This window comes from Pogona vitticeps, chromosome 1 (assembly GCF_051106095.1).
Source record: "Pogona vitticeps strain Pit_001003342236 chromosome 1, PviZW2.1, whole genome shotgun sequence".
Classification (NCBI taxonomy): domain Eukaryota; kingdom Metazoa; phylum Chordata; class Lepidosauria; order Squamata; family Agamidae; genus Pogona; species Pogona vitticeps.
The window spans coordinates 315,464,945-315,489,353 of record NC_135783.1 but is presented as its reverse complement, the minus strand read 5'-3'; the positions used below and the strand labels follow the sequence as shown (position 1 = coordinate 315,489,353).

Sequence of the window (24,409 nt, the reverse complement as noted above, 5' to 3'; positions counted from 1 at the left end):
GGATTTAATACTGGCTGAGCAAGCTGATCTAGCATATAGTGTACTGGGAAGACCTGACTGTGATGTAAAAGTTTCTAGTCTTGTCTGCTAAGTTTGTCTGTGCAACAAGAGACCATACTAGTGTTTTTTGTGCTACCGTTCCCATACCCAGCTAGCTTGTTTAGTAACATTTCAGGATTGTAATTCTGGAAACAAGCCCTTAGAACTTACTTAACAAAGCATAGAGTGTTTCTATCACTCTACTCCCTCAATGTTTGACTTGTCTGAGCTACTTAGAAAGGTTTCATGGGTTATATGGGAGACCCTGAAACACAATAGTTCTTCATCGTGGTCTTCTGTGAATGCACACAAAGGGTTAATACCAGCGCCAGCGTTGGGCCTCTCGGAACGTTTTCTAGCTGCAAGAGAAAAGTAACAATGTTTAGGACTACCCCTACTGCGCACGCCCAGCCTAACCGTCCCTCAGTTCCATTTTTCCGCCTAGCGGTTTGGAGCCTCTCGTCGTAGCTGCGTTTATTGCGATCTATCTATCTGATTTTTTGGCTTTGACCTCAGCTTCGCTCACGGACTACCCTAGCGCTTTTTCCCTTCAACTTGACGACCCGGTGTATTTTTCTGGCTTTACTCGGACTGATTTCGGACTGCTCTGCCTTATCCTTGGACTTGTCGTTTCGGTTTCCTTGCTGCCTATGTCCCCTTCAGGGCCGTTCAGCAGGTGTGTGGTGTGCGACCGCAAAATTCCCCATCAGGACGGCCACGATACTTGCCTGTATTGTTTGGGGGAGTCGCACAATCCCAAAGCTTGCCCACACTGCAAAGCCTTCACTAAGGCCGCTCTCAAGGCTCGCCAACAGCGCCTTAAACTTCATTTGTGGGAGTCAACGTTGTCGTCCACGGCGCCCTCAGAGGGGGAGATGGCTTCCACTTCTCGAGCAGCTCCTGTTCAGTCAGTCGTCTCTAAAGTCTCCAAAATGTCGAAAAAATCCGCGTCGTCGAAATCGGCCGCTCCTGCTTCGAACCCCGAGCCTTCGGCTCCGAAAGCTAAGCCGTCGAAATCGTCCAAAGCTAAGGCGGCCGCCCAGCTTAAAATGACATCCATTCCACTTTCTCCGAGCTCGGGTTCCATCCCATCGCCGATTCTTGAGGAGTTGTCGAGGCGCTTCGGGGCCTCGTCCGAGGCACCCGCACCTCCTCCTGCTCGACGTGCTGAAGTATTACCGCCTTCGGGAAGGTCTTCCCCGACACCGAGCCAGTTAGTCGCTGTCACTACTGGCCTCGCTTCCGCCCCACATAGCCCTTTTCCTGCGGGCCAGGGGTCGCCTCCCGTGTCGATCTCGTCCGTACACTCGGACTCGAGATCCCCTCGAGAAAAGCTACCTCGATCACCTGTGCGTTCGAGGTCGAAATCTCCTCGAGGCAAACGTTCTCGCACGGAGAAGCATGGCTCCCCGAGTCGGTCCCCTTCCTCCGGCCGCTCGAGGTCGAAGTCTCCTCGAGGGAAACGATCGAAGAAGAGGCATCGAGCTTCCACTCAGTCCGACTCTGGCGATCGCTCGGACTCGAAATCCTCTAAGCGTAAACGCTCTAAGAAGAAGCACCGTTCTCATCGACGTCGTAGCAAGCATCGACGTCGATCCTCTTCTTCCCGTTCAGCGGATTCCGACCGCCCTAAGCGTCGTAAGCACCATCGACGTCGGCGCGACCGTTCGCGGTCTCCTTCTTCGTCGTCGACATCCGCATCTCGAGACCGGTACCGCAAAAAGATCCGGTACATATATGTGTCTTCTTCTTCGGAGTCGACCCGGCCTCGACGTCGACGCCGGGCTATTCGAGCCAAAGACCACCCTCCTACGGTACCGGTTGCCCCTCCACCGCAACCGGTCCCTTCCACCTCGGCGCCACCTGTGGTCCCAGTTCGACCCCCGACAACGCAGGTCGGCATCGAGAAGCCCCCTCCAAAGAAGAAGAGGGATGTCTTCTCCTCTGATCCAGATGAGGTGTCCACGGAGCGTTCTTCTGACTCCGATCAGGAGCAACCCCCACCCTTGCCACCGCATGATTTACCTCCGGGTGATCTGGTGCTTTCCGATACTGGCGATACTCACGCTCCTTCTCCATCTGAGGACTTTTCTTCTTATTCTCAGATGATGTCCAGGCTTGCCAAGACGCTCAAATTGGACTTGAATCTCCCTTCTCCTCCGGGAGAGGACTTGTTCTTTGGGGACATCAAAAGGGACAGTACTGCTCCCCCCAGTATAGCTTTTGTGCCTGTGGTTATGGAGGCCATCAAGGAGTTCTGGGCTCAGCCTGCGACTACACCTAACGTCCCTCGTCGCACAGAGCACTTCTACAAGATTCATGGGGCTGACACTCATTTTCTGCTCAAGCATCCCATTCCAAACTCACTCATTGTTGAGACAAGCTGTTCAAGGCCTTCGGCCAAAGCCCATGTTACCCCAGTTGACAAGGAGGGTAAAAAGCTGGAACTCATCGGCAGGAAAATCTACTCCCTTGTCACCTTGCTACTTCGAGTCATCAATTATCAAACTGTGTTGGGAGCTTATCACAAACAATTGTGGCTCAAGCTTTTACCGGGGTTGAAAATGATACCTGAAGACACTCGGCAAGCTTTTCTTAACTCCTATGAAGAAGCTCAGACGGTATCCAAGTATGAACGTCTTTCCATCAGACATGCAGCAGAAATCTCTGCCAGAGTCCTCATGTCTGCCATCTCTATCCGGCGCCATGCCTGGCTCCGTTCTGCTGACATAATGGAGGACGTCAAGTCAAAGGTCGAGAGCCTCGCCTTCGACGCTACCGGGCTGTTCAACGAAAAGACCGACTCCCATTTGGAGGACCTTCACAAGGCTAAGAGAACTGCTAAGTCCTATTCTGTTCAGACTCAATCTAGACAGCGACGCCCTCAATGGCGTAAATCTTATGGACAGTACCAATCTTCCCAACAATACCGTCCTTACAAGCAACTACCTCAGCAGCGCTCTGGCCAGTCCTCTTCTTCTGTCCAGGGTTATCAGGGATACCGCCCTCGTCCTCCCCATCGCCGCCAACCCTTTAAGCCACCTGGCAGGAAACAAAAACAGTACCTTTGACTTTCGGCCCCCCGTTTTCACCCATTCACCACCTACCACCCGTCTTCAACCGTTTCTTCACAACTGGTCCGTCATCACAAACGACACTTGGGCTCTAAAGATCATTCAGCACGGTTACCAGCTGGAGTTTATAAGATCTCCTCCGCTGGGTTTCATAACTCATTCTCCCTTCGACTCCTCGCTAGAGGAAGAAATATCATCTCTCTTGGGAAAGGATGCCATCTCTACAGTACCACCTCGCGACATACGATGCGGGTTTTACTCCCGCTACTTCGCCGTCTCAAAAAGCGGAGGAGGCATAAGACCCATCCTCGATCTAAGACTCCTAAACACTTACCTGCGACCCAGACGGTTTCGGATGCTCACCTTAGGGTCCATCATGCACTTGCTGAAAAAGAACAACTGGTTTGTCCTTATAGATCTAAAGGACGCATACTTTCACGTCACTATTCACCCCGACCACCGCAAGTTCCTTCGGTTCATCTTTCAGGACACGGTCTACGAATTCCAGGCCCTGCCATTCGGTCTGTCCACAGCTCCCCGGACCTTCACCAAGGTCATGGCTCCAGTGGCAGCTTACCTTCGTCTCAGGGGCATTCACGTTTACCCTTACCTGGACGATTGGCTCGTAGTCTCCACCTCGCGAAGGCAATCCCTGAAAGACACAAAATTTATCCTGTACCTTCTCTCCAATCTCGGTCTCACTGTCAACAAACAGAAGTCTCAGCTCGTTCCCTCCAAGACAGTTCAATACATAGGGGTCTGTTTGGACGCTGTAAAGGGTCGAGTCTTTCTTCCCCCAGAAAGAATACACAAGATTCGACGAGCCATCAGGAAATTTCTTCCCGGTGCTCGGGTGACAGCCCATCACGCCCAACACCTCCTCGGCCTGATGTCTTCTACAACGCCGGCGCTAGCGCACGCTCGCCTCAAACTCCGGTCGCTCCAATCTTGGTTTCTCACCCTTTTCGACCCCATGATGGACAGTCAAAGGAAACGCCTTCGGGTCACCCCGGAGCTCACCAGACAGCTCCAGTGGTGGATGTACACACCCCATCTCACGGTTGGCCGGCCCTTTCGTCCACTCCGTCTCACCGTTCAAGTTACAACGGACGCCAGTCCGTCCGGCTGGGGGGCGCACTGCGGGCGTCGCACCATTCACGCCCTCTGGACACCACAGGAAGCCATGTTCCACATCAATCACCTGGAACTGCTGGCGGTTATCAAGGCCTTCAGGTCCTTCCTTCCTCTCCTGCGCGGCCGCGGAGTTCAGCTGGTAACGGACAACACTACCACAATGCACTATGTCAACAAGCAGGGAGGAACCCGCTCTCATTCACTCCTGTATCTCTCCATCCTCCTTTGGGAATGGTGTTACCGTCATCATATCTACCCAGTGGCCATCCATGTAGCCACGGAGGACAACACACTTGCGGACACTCTCAGCAGGCTTCATTATCAGACTCACGAATGGGAGTTGAACCCTCTGGCCTTCCAGGACCTTTGCCGCCAATGGGGGACCCCAGTGCTGGACGTGTTCGCATCCCCTCACAACGCAAAATGCTCCCGGTATGCGTCCCGGGCAGGTCTCGGTCACCACTCGCTCGGCGACGCATTCATGATTCCATGGAACCAGGGTCTCTTGTACATATTTCCACCGATCCCGTTGATACAGAGATCCTTGATCAAACTCCGACGTTCAATGACTCCGGCCATTTTCATCGCACCCTTTTGGCCTCGCCAAGTGTGGTTCCCCACTCTAGTCAGCATGGCTGTGGACTCAGTAACCCTTCCGATGTGGCCGGACCTACTGACCCAGGAAGCAGGCGAAGTCCTTCACCCCGACCTCGACACGCTCCATCTGACGGCGTGGAGGATCGTCCAGAAATTCAGGAGGTCTTGACCAACGCCATCAAGCCCTCCACGTCTCGCTTGTATGCCTACAAGTGGAAAAGCTTTCTGCAATTTACCCAGCAGAGGGATCTCACCTCTTCCCCTGTGTCTCTGTCTACACTTCTGCAGTATCTCCGTTACCTGTTCGATTTCCACCTGTCTATCTCTACTATCAAGGTGTACCTCGCTGCGGTTGTCTTCTTCCAACCCAGAGCTTCTCCCTCTTCCCGTTTTTTCTCCCATCCCACTGTCAGGATGTTTTTGAGGGGTCTCTCTAACCTCCGACCTCCCGTTCGTCCTCCACTCCCCCAGTGGTCCCTCCACTTGGTTCTACATGCCCTAGCCAGACCCCCATTTGAACCCATGGCTACCTGTGACCTCAAGATGCTTTCTTTGAAAACGCTATTCCTAGTGGCTATCACCTCTGCTCGTCGAGCTAGCGAGTTGGCAGCTCTCCGTCATGACCAACCTTTTCTTCAGTTCTTTAAAGACAAGGTTATGCTTTACCTGGACGTATCTTTTCTTCCCAAGGTGGTCTCCGACTTCCACGTCAATCAGCCACTTATTCTCCCAACTTTGTTTCCGTCTCCGACGACTGATGTTGAACGCATGCTCCACATGCTTGATGTTCGACGGTCCTTAGCTTTTTACGTGTCCAGGACCAAGGTCTTTCGCCTGGCCAACAGACTCTTTCTTTGCTACTTTGGCCCAAAGAAGGGCTGCCCGGCCTCGCCGTCCACGCTCTCTCGGTGGCTCGTATCTACCATCGCCCTTGCCTACGAGCTCAACCACAGAGATCCTCCACAGGGACTTAAAGCCCATTCCACCCGGGCTGTTGCCTCATCCACTGCCTTACTTCGTGGCGTCGACCTGCCCGACATCTGCCGGTCCGCTACCTGGTCCAATGCCTCTACCTTCATAACCCACTACAGATTGGACGTGAGGGCAAAAGAGGAGACCAAATTCGGGAGGGCAGTGCTAGCATCGGCTCTTCAGTGACAGCCCACCATCCGGTTAGTAAGCGTGCTAATCACCCTTTGTGTGCATTCACAGAAGACCACGATGAAGAAAGAAAGGTTACTTACCTGTAACGATGGTTCTTCAAGTGGTCATTCTGTGAATTCACACAATCCCGCCCGGCCTCCCCTCTGTCTGTCTGTCACTGGCATCTCTATGACTCGAGGGCCTATGGCGGACAAATGGAACTGAGGGACGGTTAGGCTGGGCGTGCGCAGTAGGGGTAGTCCTAAACATTGTTACTTTTCTCTTGCAGCTAGAAAACGTTCCGAGAGGCCCAACGCTGGCGCTGGTATTAACCCTTTGTGTGAATTCACAGAATGACCACTTGAAGAACCATCGTTACAGGTAAGTAACCTTTCTTTTTGGGAACTTCAACATCATTAATAAGATCTTCCCATGATTCAGGATTTCATTGCTTCAGTGGCTACCAGCTGTCGTGTTTCTTTTCCCTATCCCAGTGGTTCCCAACCTTGGAGGCTGCATGTCCCAGAAGCCTTCACCACCAGGTCTTCTGGCTGGGATTTCTGGGAGTTGCAGTCCAAGAAGACCTGGGTTACCCAAGGCTGAGAACCACTACCCTATCCCATTCATTTGGCAGGGTGCACAAGACTTCGTTTTTATCTTCTGAAAGGGATGACAGTGTGACTGAATTTTTAATGAATCTTTGTCATTGACAAATCATTGGCTTCTGATTGCATTTGCACGGAGTTAGTGGGACATATTATTTAGAATGCTAACTCCAGCCACCTGATGGCTCTGGATGATTTTCTCTTGGTTCAGCACTGGAAGGGGAAATTTGGCTGGGTAATTCACACAGTTTATGTAATGTTCTTATCCTTGTGGAGATTTTTTTCCTAATGCAAACTGCTGGTGTAGATTCCTTATATGAATTCAGATCAGAACAGAAGGGACAGGTCTAAATCTATTATTTCTTAGAGTTGGCCCATTGAATTAATGGGACCTTGGCAGGAGCACACCTCCATTGATTCAGTAGACTTGGTGTAGTTGGCAGGAACAATAGGATTTGTAACTACCTCCCCAATCTCTGTTAGGTCCCCTATATTTGTGTATGAACATGGAAAAAAATACAGCTGTGTACCATGTATTGAAAGGAGCTTGTAGTTTCACTGTGGATTTTATGTGTTTGAAATGCAGAGAAAGCCTCAATTGCCATGCATAATCTTTGGAACTCCCTTCCTAGGAAGGCTTGTGTCAAAATGTTCGTGAAGAGTGTTAGGCGGTTGACCAATATAAGCAGGAAACGGAGTAGTTTGAGCTTGAGAAAAGGAACTGTTTTTATTAAAGTTTAACATTGGGGTATCAACCACAACTTCTGTGGGCATCAACATCTCCCACTCACTGAACTTCTTATCTGTTTGTCCATTTTCATTAACAACATAATTCTGCTTCAAAACGGGGGAGCCAGCCCAAAACGTTCTTTGTCGGTGGGCTTCCGTAGGGGGCACTCCTTACCATAGAAATTGTCCCGCAACAGGGGTGGCGAGCCTAATCCCCCTCGAGTGGTGGTTTGTTGAAAGTCGAGTCTGGGCATACCACCTTCTTCCAGTGACCACGTCCTTGGGGGAAGACCACCACGGTCCATTCTGACGTTTCTTGGACCACCACTCCTTCTGGTTTCACCGTGGGATCTGGCAACAGTCCTCCCACTCTCAAATTCGGGAAATCATCAGTCAAGCTTTTCTTTCCTCTCGCTTTTACCTCCTCTTTCTTTTTCCTTCTTGCCCGTTACTACTTGCAATTCCCGCGCGCTCTCCTCGCCTTTTATCTCTCCTCCCACACATCCAACCATTGCTCCTCCCCTTTATCCTTTCCTTCTTCGGATAGACATACTTCAGTTTTAACCCCTTCTTGCCTTTTAATCTCCCCTGGCATCCCTTCTTTTCCTTCTCTCTCATTGGTGCTTCTTTCAATGGGAGGAGACAACACACTAACAACCTGCTGTTCTTTACAGCTTGCTTTGACTTTTCACTTCTGAGAGGCATTTGATCACTTTAGGAGTTGATTATTAATCTTTGAAAATATTATTTGTTCTCTCTATTTTGAGTTTTTTGAGTTTTAAAATTGATGGCTCTTAATGTTTTAATGCTTTTCATTATGTTGTAAATGTCTTCGTCATTTCCTTTTAACACAAAAGCAGGATACAAATAAATTAAATTAATGAAGGAGGGTGTTATAGATTCGAATGTGAGAAAATCAGTACCTTTGGGACAGCTTGAATGAAGCCATCTTGTGAGGTCCCATGCTTCAAAAATCTCCACTTAATTTAGGGTCCTACTTAGAGTCCTGTTGGAGGCTTTTGTAATGCATAATTATGTGATCAAACTCTGAAGTCCAGTCAAACTAAATTCCATAATCAGATCATCTATAAAAAGTATTTGGTCTAAGTCATATAATTTTATTCTTAATTAGATTGTCAATGTAAAAAAATGACTCTAAGGGCCCTTAGTACAATTATGAAAACCAGAGACTGGCCAAAATTTATTTATTTATTTATTTATTTATTTATTTATTTATTTATTTATTTATTTATTTATTTATTTATTTATTTATTTATTTATTTATACCCCGCCTATCTGGCCCACCGGACCACTCTAGGCGGCTTCCAATATAAAATCAGATAATAAAAACATAGACAAATACATTATAATCAAACAGCAACAGCAGTAAAATAAAGAAGGAAAAGTAAGAGAGAAATCAAGAATTGGCTGGAGGGAAGGCCTGGATAAATAACCATGTTTTTAGTTGGATTTTAAAGGTGCCCAGCGTGGGGGCCGCGCGAATCTCCGGAGGGAGATTGTTCCAGAGGCGAGGAGCCACCGCCGAGAAGGCTCGGTTTTGTGTTTTCTCCTTCCGGGCCTCTCTCGGCATCAGGCTCCTCAGCCTCACCTCCTGACTCGTGCGGGTGATCCGGGTAGACCTTGGTGGGAGGAGGCGTTCCGCCAAATATCGAGGTCCTAAACCGTTTAGGGCCTTATAAGTAAGCATTCAAACTTTGAAGTTGACACGGAAACAGATGGGCAGCCAATGCAATGCGGCCAGCGTTGGAGAGATATGTTGGTATTTCCTCACTCCTGTAAGGAGCCTGGCCGCCGCATTCTGCACCACCTGAAGTTTCTGTGTCAGCCTCAAAGGCAGCCCACGTAGAGCGCGTTACAGTGATCTAATCTTGAGATTACGAGTGCATGCACCAAGGTAGTGAGCGCCCCCGTGTCAAGATAGGGTCGCAGCCGGGCAATCCGCCAAAGATGGAAGAATGCGGTGCAGACTACCGATGCCACCTGCGTTTCCATGGTGAGCGTCGGGTCCAAATATATGCCCAGGCTGCGGACCCCACTCTTTGCGGCCAAGGTGGCCCCCCCAGACGTGAGAGAGTCCCCCAAGCCACCTACCACGGGGGCACCCACCCTCAGAACTTCCGTCTTGTCCGGGTTCAGCCTCAGCCCGTTCTCCTGCATCCATTGCAGTATGGCCCCCAGGCAGCGCTGAAGGGAAAGGACAGCATCACCTGCAGTTGGTGAAAAGGAGATGTAGACCTGGGTGTCATCGGCATATTGAAAATCTTGGTGGTACAGTTATACCAGCATAAACTGCATCTAGGCACCAGAAATAATTATCTTAAATTAATTGGAAACTTCCTCTCCCCTTTCCCCCCATTTCAGGTTCCAAGGCTCCTTATGCTTCACTTTTGCCCTAGGGAATCCTTTGAGAGCCTTGTGATGGGGCAGGGAGTCTAAGGCTTAAAAAAATTGTGAGATCACCAGTGCCAGTCCTGATCCCAGCAATGGCAATCTGGTGGCAATTTTTGCCAATTCAAGCCTCCCTCCTCCATTCTAAGGTTTTGCAAGGAGAAAAGGAAGCCCTAGGAAGCCTTGGAGCCTGAAATATGGGGGAGCAGTTAGGAAGATTTAAGTTAATTATTTCCAGGACCCAGATCCAGTTTACACCAGCATAACTACACCTACAGGATTTTGCCCATTGTGTTGTGCCACCACAGAAAATAAACCAAGTTTGGTGTGAACTTGAGGAAAGCTTTTCCCAGTGTCAGGTCAGAGAGTCTGATGCCTGAACATTTCCCTGAGAGCCCTACAGAACTTTATAGATGTGTAGGGAAAAATGAGAAGCTTGTGTTCTTCATAACTGGCGTTTATACCAAAAAAGAGTTAAAAAGCAAAAAAAAAAAAAAAAAAAAAGCAAAGTGTGCTGCTTATATACCACCCCATAGCGCTTCAAGCACGCTCTGGGTGGTTTACAGGTTAATTATGCAGGCTACACATTGCGCCCTCAGCGAATTGGGTACAGTGGTGCCTCACTTAGCGACGTTAATCCGTGCAGCAAAAATCGCTGCTAAGCAATTTCATCGCTAAGCGATTTTAAAAAGCCCATAGAAACGCATTGAAACCCCTTCAATGCGTTCCTATGGGCTCCAAAACTCACCTTAAGCGAAAATCCTCCATTGTGGCGGCCATTTTCGGTGCCTCTAAAGCAAGACAAAACATCGGGCGACCATTTTGGAACCGCCGATCAGCTGTGCGAAAATGGGGGCTTTGCAATGATTGCGGGGAAGCGATCATTGCAAAGCCCCACCAATCAGCTGGCCGAAAATGGGGGCTTTGCGATGATCGCTTCCCCGCGATCATCGCAAAGCCCCGCCGATCAGCTGGCCGAAAATGGGGGCTTTGTGATGATCGCTTCCCTGCGATCATTGCAAAGCGAATTTTCCCCATAGGGGCCATCGCAAAGCGATCACTTTTGCGATTGCAAAAACAGCGTCGCAAAGCGATTTCTTCGCTATGTGGAGCGATCGCTATGCGAGGCACCACTGTACTCATTTTATCGACCTTGGAAGGATAGAAGGCTGAGTCAACCTTGAGCCAGCTACCTGAGATTGAACCCCAGGTGGTGAGCACAGTTTTAGCTGTCTTTTCACTGTTACAATGATTTCAGGTCTAATTCTACCAGATTTATTTGTCTAGATTGCTTCTCTGTATACCATATGAATGAATTAAAATCCAAAATACTGAAGACATCAAAATGTCTTACAGCTACGGAAAAACTGTAGGCACAAATGGTTAAAAAATATGAAAACTAAACTTAAGTTGCAGGCAAATACTTAAGTCAGAATTCAATCCAAAATACTGCAGCATAAAAAGTACATTCTAAAAATCCAAGAGTTTGTAAAAGCACATTTTTAAAAAAAGGCAAAGAATATATCTCTAAACATCAGATTTTTAAAAAGAAACAATATATTAAAGAAATTGACTGTCCTGGCTTCTAAACATACTAAGAAGGACACACAAAATTATTCTAAATGTTCAACCAGCCAAATCAGGGAAATGCATGATGATTGTGTTACTGTCTGTTGGAAATGAATTGTGCTGCTTTCCTGCTACATGACTGGTACTCTTTGATGTCTGGTACCCAGTATCAGTGTGTGAAGGTTCGATATTTCTCCCTCCCCTAATTTCAAATAAACCAGGAGTCTATTTTGAACCAAAGTCCAAACTTGTGTTTATTCCTTTCTGTTGAGGCAAAACATCTTTAAACGAGTCATGTTTTAGCTTATCCTGCGAAGCCAACCAGGCTTGCAAGGGTAATCAAAGTTCTGAGTCAAATGGGTTCAAAGATTTAACGTCCCAAGGTCCCGCCATAAATAGGTCATAATCAAGCACATCTGGTTCAGCATCTTCTTCCCTCAATAAGGGGGAGGTGTCGTCATCGTCATCCTCTCACCATAACGGGTCTCCCTCAACCGCAAGTTGTCCCCACGGTTCTGGAGGTACATCATCCTCCTCGCCTCCTCGGCTCGCCGTGCCTGTCGCTCTTGTGCCTCTCACGCCACTGCTTCCTTCTCCTCCCTCAGTCATCTTCTCCACTCCCTCGCCTCTGACTCACCCCAGTATGAGGGTCGTTGGGGTAGCCCTTTCCTCCGGCGGGAGTCGGGAGTCGGCTTCTTCTCTGGGAACTTTCACCCTTTCCCATTTCCCAGTCCAAGGGTCTTCCACCCAAATGAGTTCCCAGCCACCCAGGATGTTGTCATCCTCCCTATTTATAACCCCCATTTCCGCCCCAGCCATGGACCCCTCATCCTTTCTTCTCTTCCCGCCAATTTTCCTTCGGTTTGGATGGCTATAGTCAGACCCCGCGGACTTGTCTCCAGCTCTCGGGTGTCAGTTCCCTGGTGTACTCTCTTGGGGGGTGTTGGTGGTGGAGTGGTCTGCACCTCTCTGGAGGCTCTATTTGGGGACGGCACTCATATCCAGTGTGTGTAATGTAGCATGGAGTTCATTGCTGTCTCGTATTGATGAGTTGAATCTTGCTGTGTGGGTACCTCCATACAGTATATTTAAATATCTCTCCGATGTCTATACCTCCTCTCAGTATGTAAAAAATCTGTTTTCCAGGGCCTGCAAGTTCTAGGTGTTTGATGTACCAATGAAAATTTTGTTATTAGGAATCCATGTTGTATTTCTACCAGAATCAAAATCTGTCCAACTGCTATTCAGATGAAAAATTTCCTTATTATGACTAAAATTTACAAAGTCTGAAGGAATAAAGGCCTGTAATGTAAAGGATCTGATACACTAAAGTACTGTAAAATCAGAGCACTGTAGCTACAGAGCGTGCAAGGTATAGGACCTGCAAATGTCATCTCCGATTATATTAACACATTGCAACATAAATACGTTCTGCTTATTTTAATACTCTTTCAGTTCTCTCTCACGGCATGACTGTCAGCCACGAATGTAATTCCTTTTACTATGCAATGTTTATGTACAGTGACCTTGCTAGGCTGGAGAGTTGGCTACTTTCTTGCAGTGACTTTTAGTAAACTGCTGTTCAAACCTTATTTTTAAAGTACAAGGTAAATTTTCAGGATTGCATTTTCTATACTGCTCTTAATTATTGTAACCATCTACACACAGAATTTCACATTTTGACACCAGTTATGTTTTATCTTCACCAATATATTGAGTTGGTACGTAGAATTTGTCTAACATATTGTATCTGTTCCTGTTCCACCATGTTCCCATTCTACCTCCAATTTTGTTGTCTGGTTCTTTCAGTTTCAACTTTTGGAAGAGGTTTCTAAACCTATTTCCATAGGTTTCTATATTGTTCTAGCTGTCAATATGTTTGGAAAAAGGAATGTTGAAAAATTAATATAAAATTGATAGAAATCCCAGTTCTCTCCTGCTTTTTAAGAAAATAGCTGCCTCATCTCTGTCTTAGCCCACATTTCCTCACTCAGCATTCAGTATTGCAATCCTAATTAACTGGATCTCCAAGATCTACTTGTTAAAATAGGTAAATCCCAAAGAGTAGTCTGAAGAATGATGTGAAAGATAATGTCAGTTTTCAGGTTATGAACTTCATTCTATAAAACTGATACCAGGAACTCAGTTTGTCATCTGTAGAGGTGGATTTAAAAACATCAATATCTGTTTTAAAACATAGCTATTTTCCAAATTAGAAAGCATTATTATTACATCATGATAATATATACAGGAAACGCTTAAATTTATATGGTTGATGGAGTTGCTGTTAAAATGTTTGTTTGAATGCACCAGTGCCCTTGAAATATTGGTTACTGTTATATATTGGTCATTGTGTTAATTTCAGAAATTGATTCATTCCTTAAAATACAGTGGTGCCTCGCTTAACGATGTTAATTGGTTCCAAAAAACATCGCTATGGGAAAACATCGTTAAGTGAAACACCATTTCCCATAGGAATGCATTGAAAACTGGTTAATCTGTTCCAATGGGAACGGATTGCCGTCCTTAAGCAAAAATCCCCATAGGAAACATCGCTAAGTGAAACAATGTTTCCCCCAAGGGAAAGCCATTCAAAAGCACTGAAGCCGGCTTCAGTGCTTTTGAATGGCTTTCCGATGTCTGTTTTCGCTCATTTTTAAGTGTCTTAAAATGTTTGAAACCTGTTTTAAATGCTTGGATTCGGTAGTGCACCTTGTGAAACATGTGCAAACTTAATTTGGTTTTGTTCTGAGTCTTCGTTAATTTTTGGTGATTTTTTGTTTTCCCCATTTAAATCCATTGAACGGACAGTAAAACCAAATCATTATAAAATAGATACATATAATTATTGTTTCGTAAAGTCGGGCAGGGTAATACAAATTTTAAAATAACAAATAATACACTTTTGAAATCTTTCTTACTAATATGCTGGTATATAAAGGCACATTTGATGTATAGGCAGACCCATCTGGTATCTACAGCTAGGAAAGCTGCTCTGTGGTAGGCTGTATGGTAGAAGCTTCAGTTCATATTGAAGTTGATATTACCATATATGTTGGTTGTATGTTGTTATGTGCTGTCAAGTTGTATGTGACTTACAGTGACCCTGACAAGGTTTTCAAGCTATGTGAGACACTTACATGGTTTTACTGGATACACCTACCAGTGATTTCCACACCCAAGCAGGAATTTGAACCCAAATCTCCTGACGCCTATCCTGTCACTCTATCCACTACTCCACACTGACTCTTGGGGTATATACTGTGCATTTGTTTTGTAATTACTGTTCATGATTCTGAAGTCCATAAGAATGAAGGGCTGGCTTATAAACGGTTTGAATGAATAAATAAATGACTTTCTAGACACATTGTGAGAAGACAGGATCCTGTGGAAAAGACAAGAGTGCTGGAAAAAAGGAAGACCAAATATGAGATGGACTGACTCCTTAAAGGAATTACAGGCTTGAGTTTACAAGAACTGAGAAGGGCAATTGAGAGTAGGACCTTTTGGCAACTTTATTGCACATAACAACAGCAATTCTGGACAGCATTTGTGTAACTCTGAATTCTCAAATGATGTGAGAGAGTAAATCGCTTTCTACAATTTCTCCACACCCTGTGTAATTGTATAAACTTCTAATAAGTTCTTCTTACTTACTTTTTCCCCCAAGGTAAAAAGCTTCAATCTTTGTAGCATTTCCTGTCACAATTTTGCTCATTTCTATCATTCTTTTTCTGCATTTAATTGCAGTCAAATCTAGCTTTATACTCAGTTTGGAAAAATGAACTGTTGTCATTTTTTTTGTAAATACTAATTTGTGAATTGTGATTAGTGAAAAGATATGTAGAATGTAGAACATTCAGATAAATTTATTTTTGGGGATTTGTAGTTTTTATTATAATCTGAATTTTATTATCAGTTAGAATACACTCCTTAACTGGAACTGAAACTCAAAAATAGCTAGTTCTTAGTTTTATCAGTATAGTGACTCCAGGTGATAATGTTAGTTATTTTAACTTTCTTCATTGCAGTGACTTCTTTGAACGGACCATTCTGTGTAATAGCCTTGTCTGGAGCTGTGCTGTCACAGGTAAACCTGGACTCACCTATCAAGAAGCACTAGAATCAGAAAAGAAAGCCAGACAAAATCTCCAAAACTTTCCAGAGCCACTTATTGTTCCAGTCCTATACTTAGTTACCCGCACACAGCGCTCACGACTTCATGAAGTTTGTGATGACGTCTTTGCTTATGTTAAGGACCGTTATTTTGTTGGTGAAATTGTTGAAGTACTTAGAAATAATGGTGAAAGGTAAGCATTGATATGTTTCCGTATTTTTCCCATTTTAAAAAATAGGGGCCTCAGTGCAGATGTTGTGTTCCTAATTTAACAACTATTAGGAAAATCAGCCTAATACAAATAGAAAAAGGGGTGAGGGCTGCTGGTAATGAAACGAAGAGAGGTGGCATGGAAACATCTCCTGTAGTTCTTTTCAATGAATTAAACTTTTCAGGGCCAGATAAGCTGCATCCAAGGATACTAGAAGAATTTGTGCATGTAATCTCAAAGACAGTCTGTAAACTTCGAGAATTCTTGGCAGACAGGCGAGGTTTCTGAAGACTGGAGGCAGGCAAATGTAATCCCTGTTTTTAGAAAAGGGAAGAAAGAGGATCTATACAAGAGCATCTATACAAGAGCATCTGTACTAACCAATCAGTTTGATATCAATACTGAGAAAGGTTCTAAACCAGATTGTTACTAGTTGGTCTTACTGTTAGGAAAAGCATATTGTGATTATTGAGATCAGGCATGGACTTCTCAGAAACAAGTCAAGGGGACTAGTATTTTTTAATGAAGTTATATGCTTGGTAAATTTCAGCAAGGCTTTTGACAAGATTTGTCCCAGTGTTCTTGTGGCCATGCTGGGAAAATATGGGCTAGACAAATATACACTTAGGTGGATTTGTAGCTGGGTAACAGAAGTTTTCTAAACTGTTCCTCATCATACTGGAGAGAAGTAGTGTGCCACAGAATTCTGTCTCATGAGTGGTCGCAATGACCAGATAGGCGGGGTATAAATGGAATAAATAAATAAATAAATAAATAAATTTGTGTTCAACAATGTTTTAAAGGCTTGGATGAGTGTGTGGATGGAACACTTATCAGACCTACAGGTGACACCAAACTGGGCATGACTAACAGAATTGCAGCATTGTTCAAAATCTTTCTAAATGATTTGGACAAGGGAATGGAGAAGGCTGCTCATTAAGTTTTCAGATGACAACAAACTGGAAAGGATCATTAATACGTCAGAAGACAAAATCAGGATTCAAAATGGTCTTAACAGATTGGAGAGCTTGGCCCAAACAAAGAAAATCAGTTTTGACAAGAAAAATGTAAAAGTCTGCATTTAAGTAGAAAAATCAGATGTGCAAACACAGGAAGGATAATAGTTTGGCACAGTAGTGTGCATGAAAGGTATTTAAAGGTCTTGGTTTACTACAAGTTAAATGTGACTTAGCGATGTCATGCAGTGCCAAAAAACAAATGAATGCAATACTAAGCTACATAAATAGACATACAGGCTGAAATCCTGTTGGCACAAATTTATGCTGCAGAAACCAGTTGATGTCTTCTTATTCCTCCCTCCTTTAGATTCCAAGACTCCATAGAGATCCCTTATGCACCATGGACAGAAGTGAGGAGAAGCCTTTAATATCAGAAAAACTCCACTCAGTTGCTGCTTATTGTCCCAATCCAGTGGCAGGACCACCAATAGTGATTTTCTGGTATTAAAGTGACTCTCCTCCCTAGTCCTGAGGCTCCCAAGGGCTTTCCAAGAGCAAAAGGGATTCCTAAGGATTCTCAGAACATCATCAGTGTTGCAAAGCATAAATTTATAACAGGATTTCAGTCACTGTATCTAGATCAAACAGTAATATTCTATTCTGCTTGAAGAAAAGATTGTAGAATTTAAATATCCAATAAGTCTGTAAAACATACTATTTTGGCATATAAGGCAAAAACAAAAGAAAAATAAATAAAGAAGACAAAAATGTTGTGGCAGCTTAAAGACTGAGTGCTCTATTTTAAGCAATTAGTTTTTAAGGTGCCACAATGTTTTTGTCTTTCTTTTTCTTTTTGTCTGATATGCTAGCACAGACTAACACAACTACCTCTTCTAATACTATTTTGACAGTTTCATATGCTCATATTGGATATATTAAAAGCGAGGCTAGAATCCTATTGGTCATAACTAAGAATACTTTTGGGTACTACTATCCAGTGGTATGTATTCATAAAGCAGTTGTAAAGAACACAATCTATAAGTGTTAACAAGAAGAAAAAGAGAGGCAATATAACTTATAAGCAAATACATACTTCATTCACTGACAGAATTCTTCTCTTCCACATTTCTTCTGTACTTCACTATTCCCCATTCCTGGGGCTATCTTAACTGTATTAAGACTGTCCATTCATCCATACTTATTTATTGAGTGCATAGTCAGAAGCTAGCTAGCTTAGTAAAAATGTTAATTTAAATCAGTACCAGACAACTGTGGCCTTCCAGCTATTGTTGGGCTGCAGCTGCTATCAGTTCAATAACATTCAGAAGGCCATAATTGCCCACTCTTGATTTGAAGGAACTGTGTAGCTTCTGCAAATAGATGTTGAAATGATTCAGGAAGACAGAAGTTGCCCACGAGCATAGCTATTGTTGGCCACAGTATCCTCTTCCTTCCAGTCATAACTAATGAATACAGCTAACTGAACTGAAACAAATGAACTAATGAATGCCGTTATAACCATAATATGCAAATAAAATTCTGATCTATTATTCAATTGACAAGACCTGGTACTTTCAGCAATAGCAATTAGTCTGCATGTTTAAGCTTAATAATTAAAGGAGTATCATATTCTTTCGAAATCAGTTGTCTTATATTTGGCCTCAAATGTGTGATGTATGTGTGTGTGTAGATGATGTATATGCATGTGCATCCCATACCCCGCTCTTAAAATGGCTTGGAAAATAAATGGGCCGTTATTAAGACTCGATACACAACAACTATGTTATCCTTGTTTATTTGGGTCATCAAAGATAATAAGGGATGAGCTTTTGCTAGTGCAAATACTTAAGCAGCGTAAAATTCTTTATTTGCCACATTCTTGTGAAAACCGGTTTCATTGCCGAGTTTCCAAGTAACAAAATAGAAATTCCCATTAAACCACTTACTTACCATATGGATAAAACAATAGGTTTCATGATTTATTAGAGACAAATAAAATAAATGATGGCCAATATCCTCCAATATCCAGAGCTATCCACCAGCACAACAGGAATGACATCATCTGTAGTGGCTGGTACTGTTAATTAAAGACTCCTTTTTTCTTTTTTGGGGTGTGTATAATTCTGTATCATGCACCAATCACATCCTGAAATCAAAAAAAGTAAATCAGTGACAATATGCTGCTGCAGGTGACATCATTCCCACTGTCTACTGAGCTTTGCCAGAGAGTACTAGCCAATGACTAAAAACTGCTTGACCTGTACAGTTGTTTCAATTCAGAGGTTCCTTCTGCATGCAGCCAGTGTCTTCCACTCATAGAAGTACTGTGATACTCATTCCAGTGTTACATAGGAGAGGTGAAAATAAATCTAAATACTTCTGTTTCTGCAGGAGCTTGATAAAGTGCAGTGGTGCCTCGCACAACCAGGTTAATCCGTCCCGGATTAACCCTTGCTGTGTGAAACATCTCTGAGCGGGGCAGAAAAGCCCATTGGAACGCATTAAACAGTGTTTAATGCGTTCCAATCGGCTGCTGTACTCATCGTTCAGCGATGTTTCTCCGATGGCCGGCAGCCATTTTCGCGCCCTCCCCTCGCTGAATGAGGGCGCGAAAATGGCTGCGATCAGCTGTCCAGCGGGTCCAAAATGGCCGCCGGAACAGCCGAAATGGGCGGCCGCAGTGTTTTCGCGCCCTTGGTAAGCGAGGGGAGGGTGCGAAAACGCTGCGCGCAGCCATTTCAGTTGTTCCGGCTGCGTTTTCGCGCCCTCCCCTTGCTTACCAAGGGCGCGAAAACGCTGCGCCCGGCCCTTTCGGCTGTTCCGGCGGCCATTTTGAAGCTGCGGAACAGCTGATCGGCGGGTCACAAAGCGAAGGTCGGTAAGCGAACCGCTTACCAACCTTCTCTCTGCGATTTTCGCCCATTGGGGGCATTGCTCTGCGATCGCATTAGCGATCGCAAAAGCGTCACCGTAGAGCAAATTCATCGCTCTACGGGGCGCTCGTTGTGCGAGGCACCACTGTATGGGAATAGCTATATATTTGCCTGTTATAGTGCTGTGGAACTTCTATAAGCATTTGCAGAACAGTGCTATTGACAAACTTCTTCCTTCAAATTCATAAGAAGTTAGTACAGAACTTCATGTATCTGAGAGGATAGGTAACAAGATAGGTATATCTGAATAAGTTTATAATGTGTCAGGTGTAAGTGAACTCACATCATGTACATGATGTTGCTGTCGTAGCCCTTCCATTTTGTTATTTGAATAAATTGACCTGCAGTCAATTTTAAGGTATATTGAGTAAAGCTTTCTACAGTATAGCAGTATTTAATGTTGTTACTTTTTTTCCAGATTGCACTGTAAGATTTTAGAAGTTAAAGCACCATTACATCATAATGGAATAGCCAATGGTCATGTCAACACTGCAGATGCAGTCACCATTGTCATTAGCGATAGTGATGATTCAGATGTGGATTTCGTTTCTGCACAAAATGGGTAAAGAGTTGTTTTAATATTTCAAAAATACAGAGGGCATTTTAAAAGGCTGAAGAGCTGGGTTATTGTGATTGCTGAATGCTTGTTTCAAAAGCTTTTCACATAAAACTACACAGCTGTTTTCCCTATAGAGAGAGAAATGGTAACATTCCAAAATCTGATAGGCAATCCTCCTTATATGCTTTTCTTTGCTTGTCCTAGAACATGTAAACACATATGCCTAGATATCCTGTGTGTGTGTTTTTTTTTTTTTTTTTTGGAAATACATATAACAAAGCACATTTTCCACTAGGTTTTAAAATCACTTTTTAAATTCTTAGATTTTAATTGCAAGTATGAGGTTATCCTTGCTTTCCAATACTGTCTTTTTTCCCTTTAAAGTATTTTATTCCAGAATGCACCAAATGGTGCTCAGTCCTTTTTGTTTTTCAGGAAGAAAATAACAATTGACCTTTATATTTAGGAAAGAGAAAGCCATGATTGATCCCTCTTTGTTCAAATATAAACTGAAGCCTATAAAGAAACAACTTTATGAATCTGTTACAGTGAAAGCATCTCAGATATGGTAAGCACAATTATTTATACGTAGTTAAACTTTGTGATATCTGTGCCTGCATGGAGCTTCTTGGAGCACTCCTGGGATGAGCTGTAAAAAGGGTGGCAACCCTGCCTGCTCCTCCACTGTGCATAAGACAGCATGACCAGATGAAACCCTCAGTTCCTTTTTGTCTGCTGTCAGAGTAGCCACTGCACATAATCCTCTGATCTCCCCAGAGATTTACAAGATCCCAATAACAAGTACAGAAAAGAAGAGTTCAACGATAAAGGCTTATCTCTCTGCAACAGCAGCATTCAAATCATCTTGTTGAATACAGTGGTGCTCCGCATGATGACGATAATACGTCCCGGGAAAATCGCTGTTTAGCGAAATCGTCGTCATGCGAAAACCCTTTCCCTATTTGAATGCATTGAAACCCGGTTTAATGCGTTCCAATGGGGAAAATACCTCGTCGTCCAGCGAAGATCGCCCATAGGGAAGCCATTTTGCAAGTGCCGATCAGCTGTAAAAATGGCTGCCCTGCGAAGCATGGGTCCGGAAAACACAGGGCAGCCTTTTTTGCGGAGCCGAAAAAATTGTCATCTTGTGAACAAATGGTTCGCAAAGCACGGTCCTAATCGATGTCCAGCGAAAATCCCCCATAGGAATGACTTTTGCGAATTGCTATAGCGATCGCAAAAAGTCATCGCCATGCGGATTCGTCGTTTAGTGGGGTCGTCTAGCGAGGTACCACTATAATCCTATCTCTCTGTACTGACCAAGTAAGGAAGAGATTCCTGATTCTTCAGATTAGACCTCCAATTCTGCCATTGTCATTTCCTCTGGTACTCTTTCATCTAATGTGGCTGTCTTTTGAACTTATGGCATCATGTGCATTCCCGTGTGCTCACTTGGAAGACTGCCTTCTTAGTTGCCGTGACTTTGGCAAGAATGGCCGCAGACTTTTGTGCTCTGTAATTTGATTCCCTTTACCTGATTTTTCATGCAAACAAGGTGGTTCTCCGCTCATTATCACATTCCTTTGTAAAGTAGCTAATCTTATGGATGACTTGAAAATTAATTGCATAAGGAACACTTAATTTTAATTTGTTTTGGAGCCTAAGAGTTAAACTGTAACATAAGTATACCAGTGTGATAATGGTGATTGTTAGATTTTATAATGATGTGTGTTCCTTTTCTTTTTGGCCTATGTCATAGCCGGAGGAAGCATCTCTTTTCTCGCAACAGACTTAAGCTTTTTTTGAAACAACATTGTGAATCACGTGATGGAATTATTAAAATCAAGGTAATTAAACAACTAGAAAATTCAGGACAGAAAATGTGGTTCATTTGTTTTTAACTTATATGAAAACTAGCCATGTACATTCTAGTGTTTTTCACTTGAGTTGCCCATCTGCTAAATTCAGTAATTGTGGGAGACCTATATTTTATGACTGATTTTGTGTATGGAATATAAATTTTATGGTTTTGCTTATGAAATTTTCATTTAAACTTTCCATTTCTTAATGAGAAATGAAAATATCCTGCCTTCAAAACTTGATCTACCCTTTCTGATTGCATACAATGAAGACAGTTATGTGGGCTTTATATTAATCTATTTTTCTTATGGACAATACAACATGTGCAGTATTGGCCAAAATCCTGTTGCTTAGTGTAATAAATCATACTAAACTGGTCCTGATGAATCAATGGAGATTTGTTAAGTCAGCTCCTCCATAGATTATGTTGGTTCAAACAGGCCTATTCTAACTGTGACTTCTTTTAGCAAAATAAGTTACAGTTAGAATAGAGGCCCTTTGGAATTGGTAGAATTTACAGAAGAATTGACTCACTAAATTTGCTTGTTCTGTTGTTGCAATAATTACTGTTCTAAAACAACAGTTTGTTTTTCTTGTTGCATTGTAGTACTAATTTCTAAATATCTGTGATGATTTTCAGTCTGAAGAACAGCATATATAAATATTTAGTTTTCTTTTAAAACCTCTGGTTTATGAATGTGGGATACTTTGCTTTTGTATGCATAGTTTCAGCAAGCTATAACATTGGCCCTGGAGGAATAAGGTTGAGAGTTTGTTCCCAATACAGATGGCTGGGAGTGCTATGCAGCAGGTTGCATGGGGCAGCAGTACTCCAAATTCATGTAAATTCCTTGTGGATTAGCAATCCAATACTTTCCAGCTTCACAGACATGGACACATTTAATCCAAAAGGCACATTTCTTCTAGGCAGTTTGATTATTTTGTACCCCCCCCCATCATGAGATGCCTATACAGTGGTGCCTCCAATAGCGATGTTAATCCGTTCCACAAAAAAACTTCGCTATTCAAAACGCGGTTTCCCATTGAAATGCATTGAAAGCTGGCTAATCCGTTCCAATTGGAACGAATTGCCGTCGCTAATGGAAAATCTCAATAGGAAACCTCGCTATTCAAAACGCGGTTCCCCCATTGAAATGCATTGAAACCTATTCAATGCATCTCAATGGGGGAAAAATCAATAATAAATTTAAAGAGTTAGAACAAAGCCACCCAGTGAGGGAGCGAGGAAGGAGGAGGAAGCCAGCCAGCCAGCCCAGAATGAGCGTCATGGCCGCTCGCCCACCCGAGGGCGCCCACCAGGGGGTGCCCGGCGGGTCCCTTTGTTCTTCTCCTCCCTCGACCCCCAGCACCGCCAGGAGAAGCCGGAGCCAGAGGAGGCCCGGCCGGGCCGCCAGGAGATGGGTGGCCACCGCCGCCCCGGGAGGAGCGAGCAGGCCGAAGCCCTGCTCGCCAGGGCCCTTACTTTCCCCCACCGCCACCCCAGGAGGAGCGAGCAGGCTGAAGCGACGCTCGCCAGGGCCCTTTCCCTTCCCCCGCCGCCGCCCCGGGAGGAGCGAGCAGAGCCAAACCGCCACTCGCCAGGGCCCTTCCCCTTCCCCCGCTGCCGCCCCGACCATTGCTAATCGAAAATCGCCTATAGGAAAAATCGCTAATCAAAGCAAAAATATTCCCCCCAAAACAAATCGCTATTCGTTTTTTTTCGTTAATAGAGGCACTCGCTATTCAAGGCACCACTGTATAACCTATTGAAAAACAGCCATGACAGTTGCTTTGCGTTTTGTTGAAAAGTGGTTGAATAAAGAAGTCAGGTTCTGGGATTTCCCCCTGCTTGGTGTCTCATAGTGAGCAGAAGAGGTTAAACCTATAAACCATCTTGACTGCTGACACTGGTGTCATCAGCATTCAGGCTGCCATTTGTTATATAAAGTTTGGCATGCTTTTTCCTGCTAGCAACGCAGTGCAATATTGTGCAGCAATATTGCACCATTTCTGTGCATCCAGGTGGGCATGCCATGCATGCAGGGGGGAGATCTGTCTCCGTGGCCCGGTCCTGCCAAGGCTATGGACCAGCACCAGGCGACATACTGGGGTTTGGGGACCCCTGCTGTATACCATGCATGCTTAGTTTTATAAAAAAAAATCATTCCTCCCATTTGAAAAGGGTTTTTTGAGGACCAATATTTTAGCCCCTGCAGCATGCATTCTTTCCAAATAAAAAAGCAAGATTGGTCTTTTCTTATATGAGCTATTGTAAATCTGGGTGGGGATAACTGTTTTTGAAGTTGGGGGAAGACAACTTCACTTTTAAAAAATCGTAACTCAAAAATCTTTACCCAAAGTTGGCACAGGACGAGAGCACAACCGTTCTCTGGTACAACTGTTCTAAATTTGATGCTGATCCAAAGCCCAATTTAAAAGTTACAATTTTAGGGTGGGGGCTTCCCTCATTT

The 24,409-nt window shown here is 44.2% G+C and overlaps 1 protein-coding gene across 6 annotated transcripts in view; it reads left to right on the top strand.

Moving 5' to 3' along the window:
- The window catches only part of BAZ1A (bromodomain adjacent to zinc finger domain 1A), a 97,840-nt gene that overhangs the window by 8,027 nt on the left and 65,404 nt on the right, over positions 1-24,409 (top strand). For all 6 annotated transcript variants that reach the window (XM_078392333.1, XM_078392327.1, XM_078392322.1 and 3 more), the window contains exons 3-6: positions 15,331-15,609; positions 19,938-20,081; positions 20,545-20,646; positions 21,838-21,925. In XM_078392333.1, coding sequence (XP_078248459.1) covers positions 15,331-15,609; positions 19,938-20,081; positions 20,545-20,646; positions 21,838-21,925 — 613 coding nt within the window. The remainder of the gene's footprint in view (positions 1-15,330; positions 15,610-19,937; positions 20,082-20,544; positions 20,647-21,837; positions 21,926-24,409) is intronic.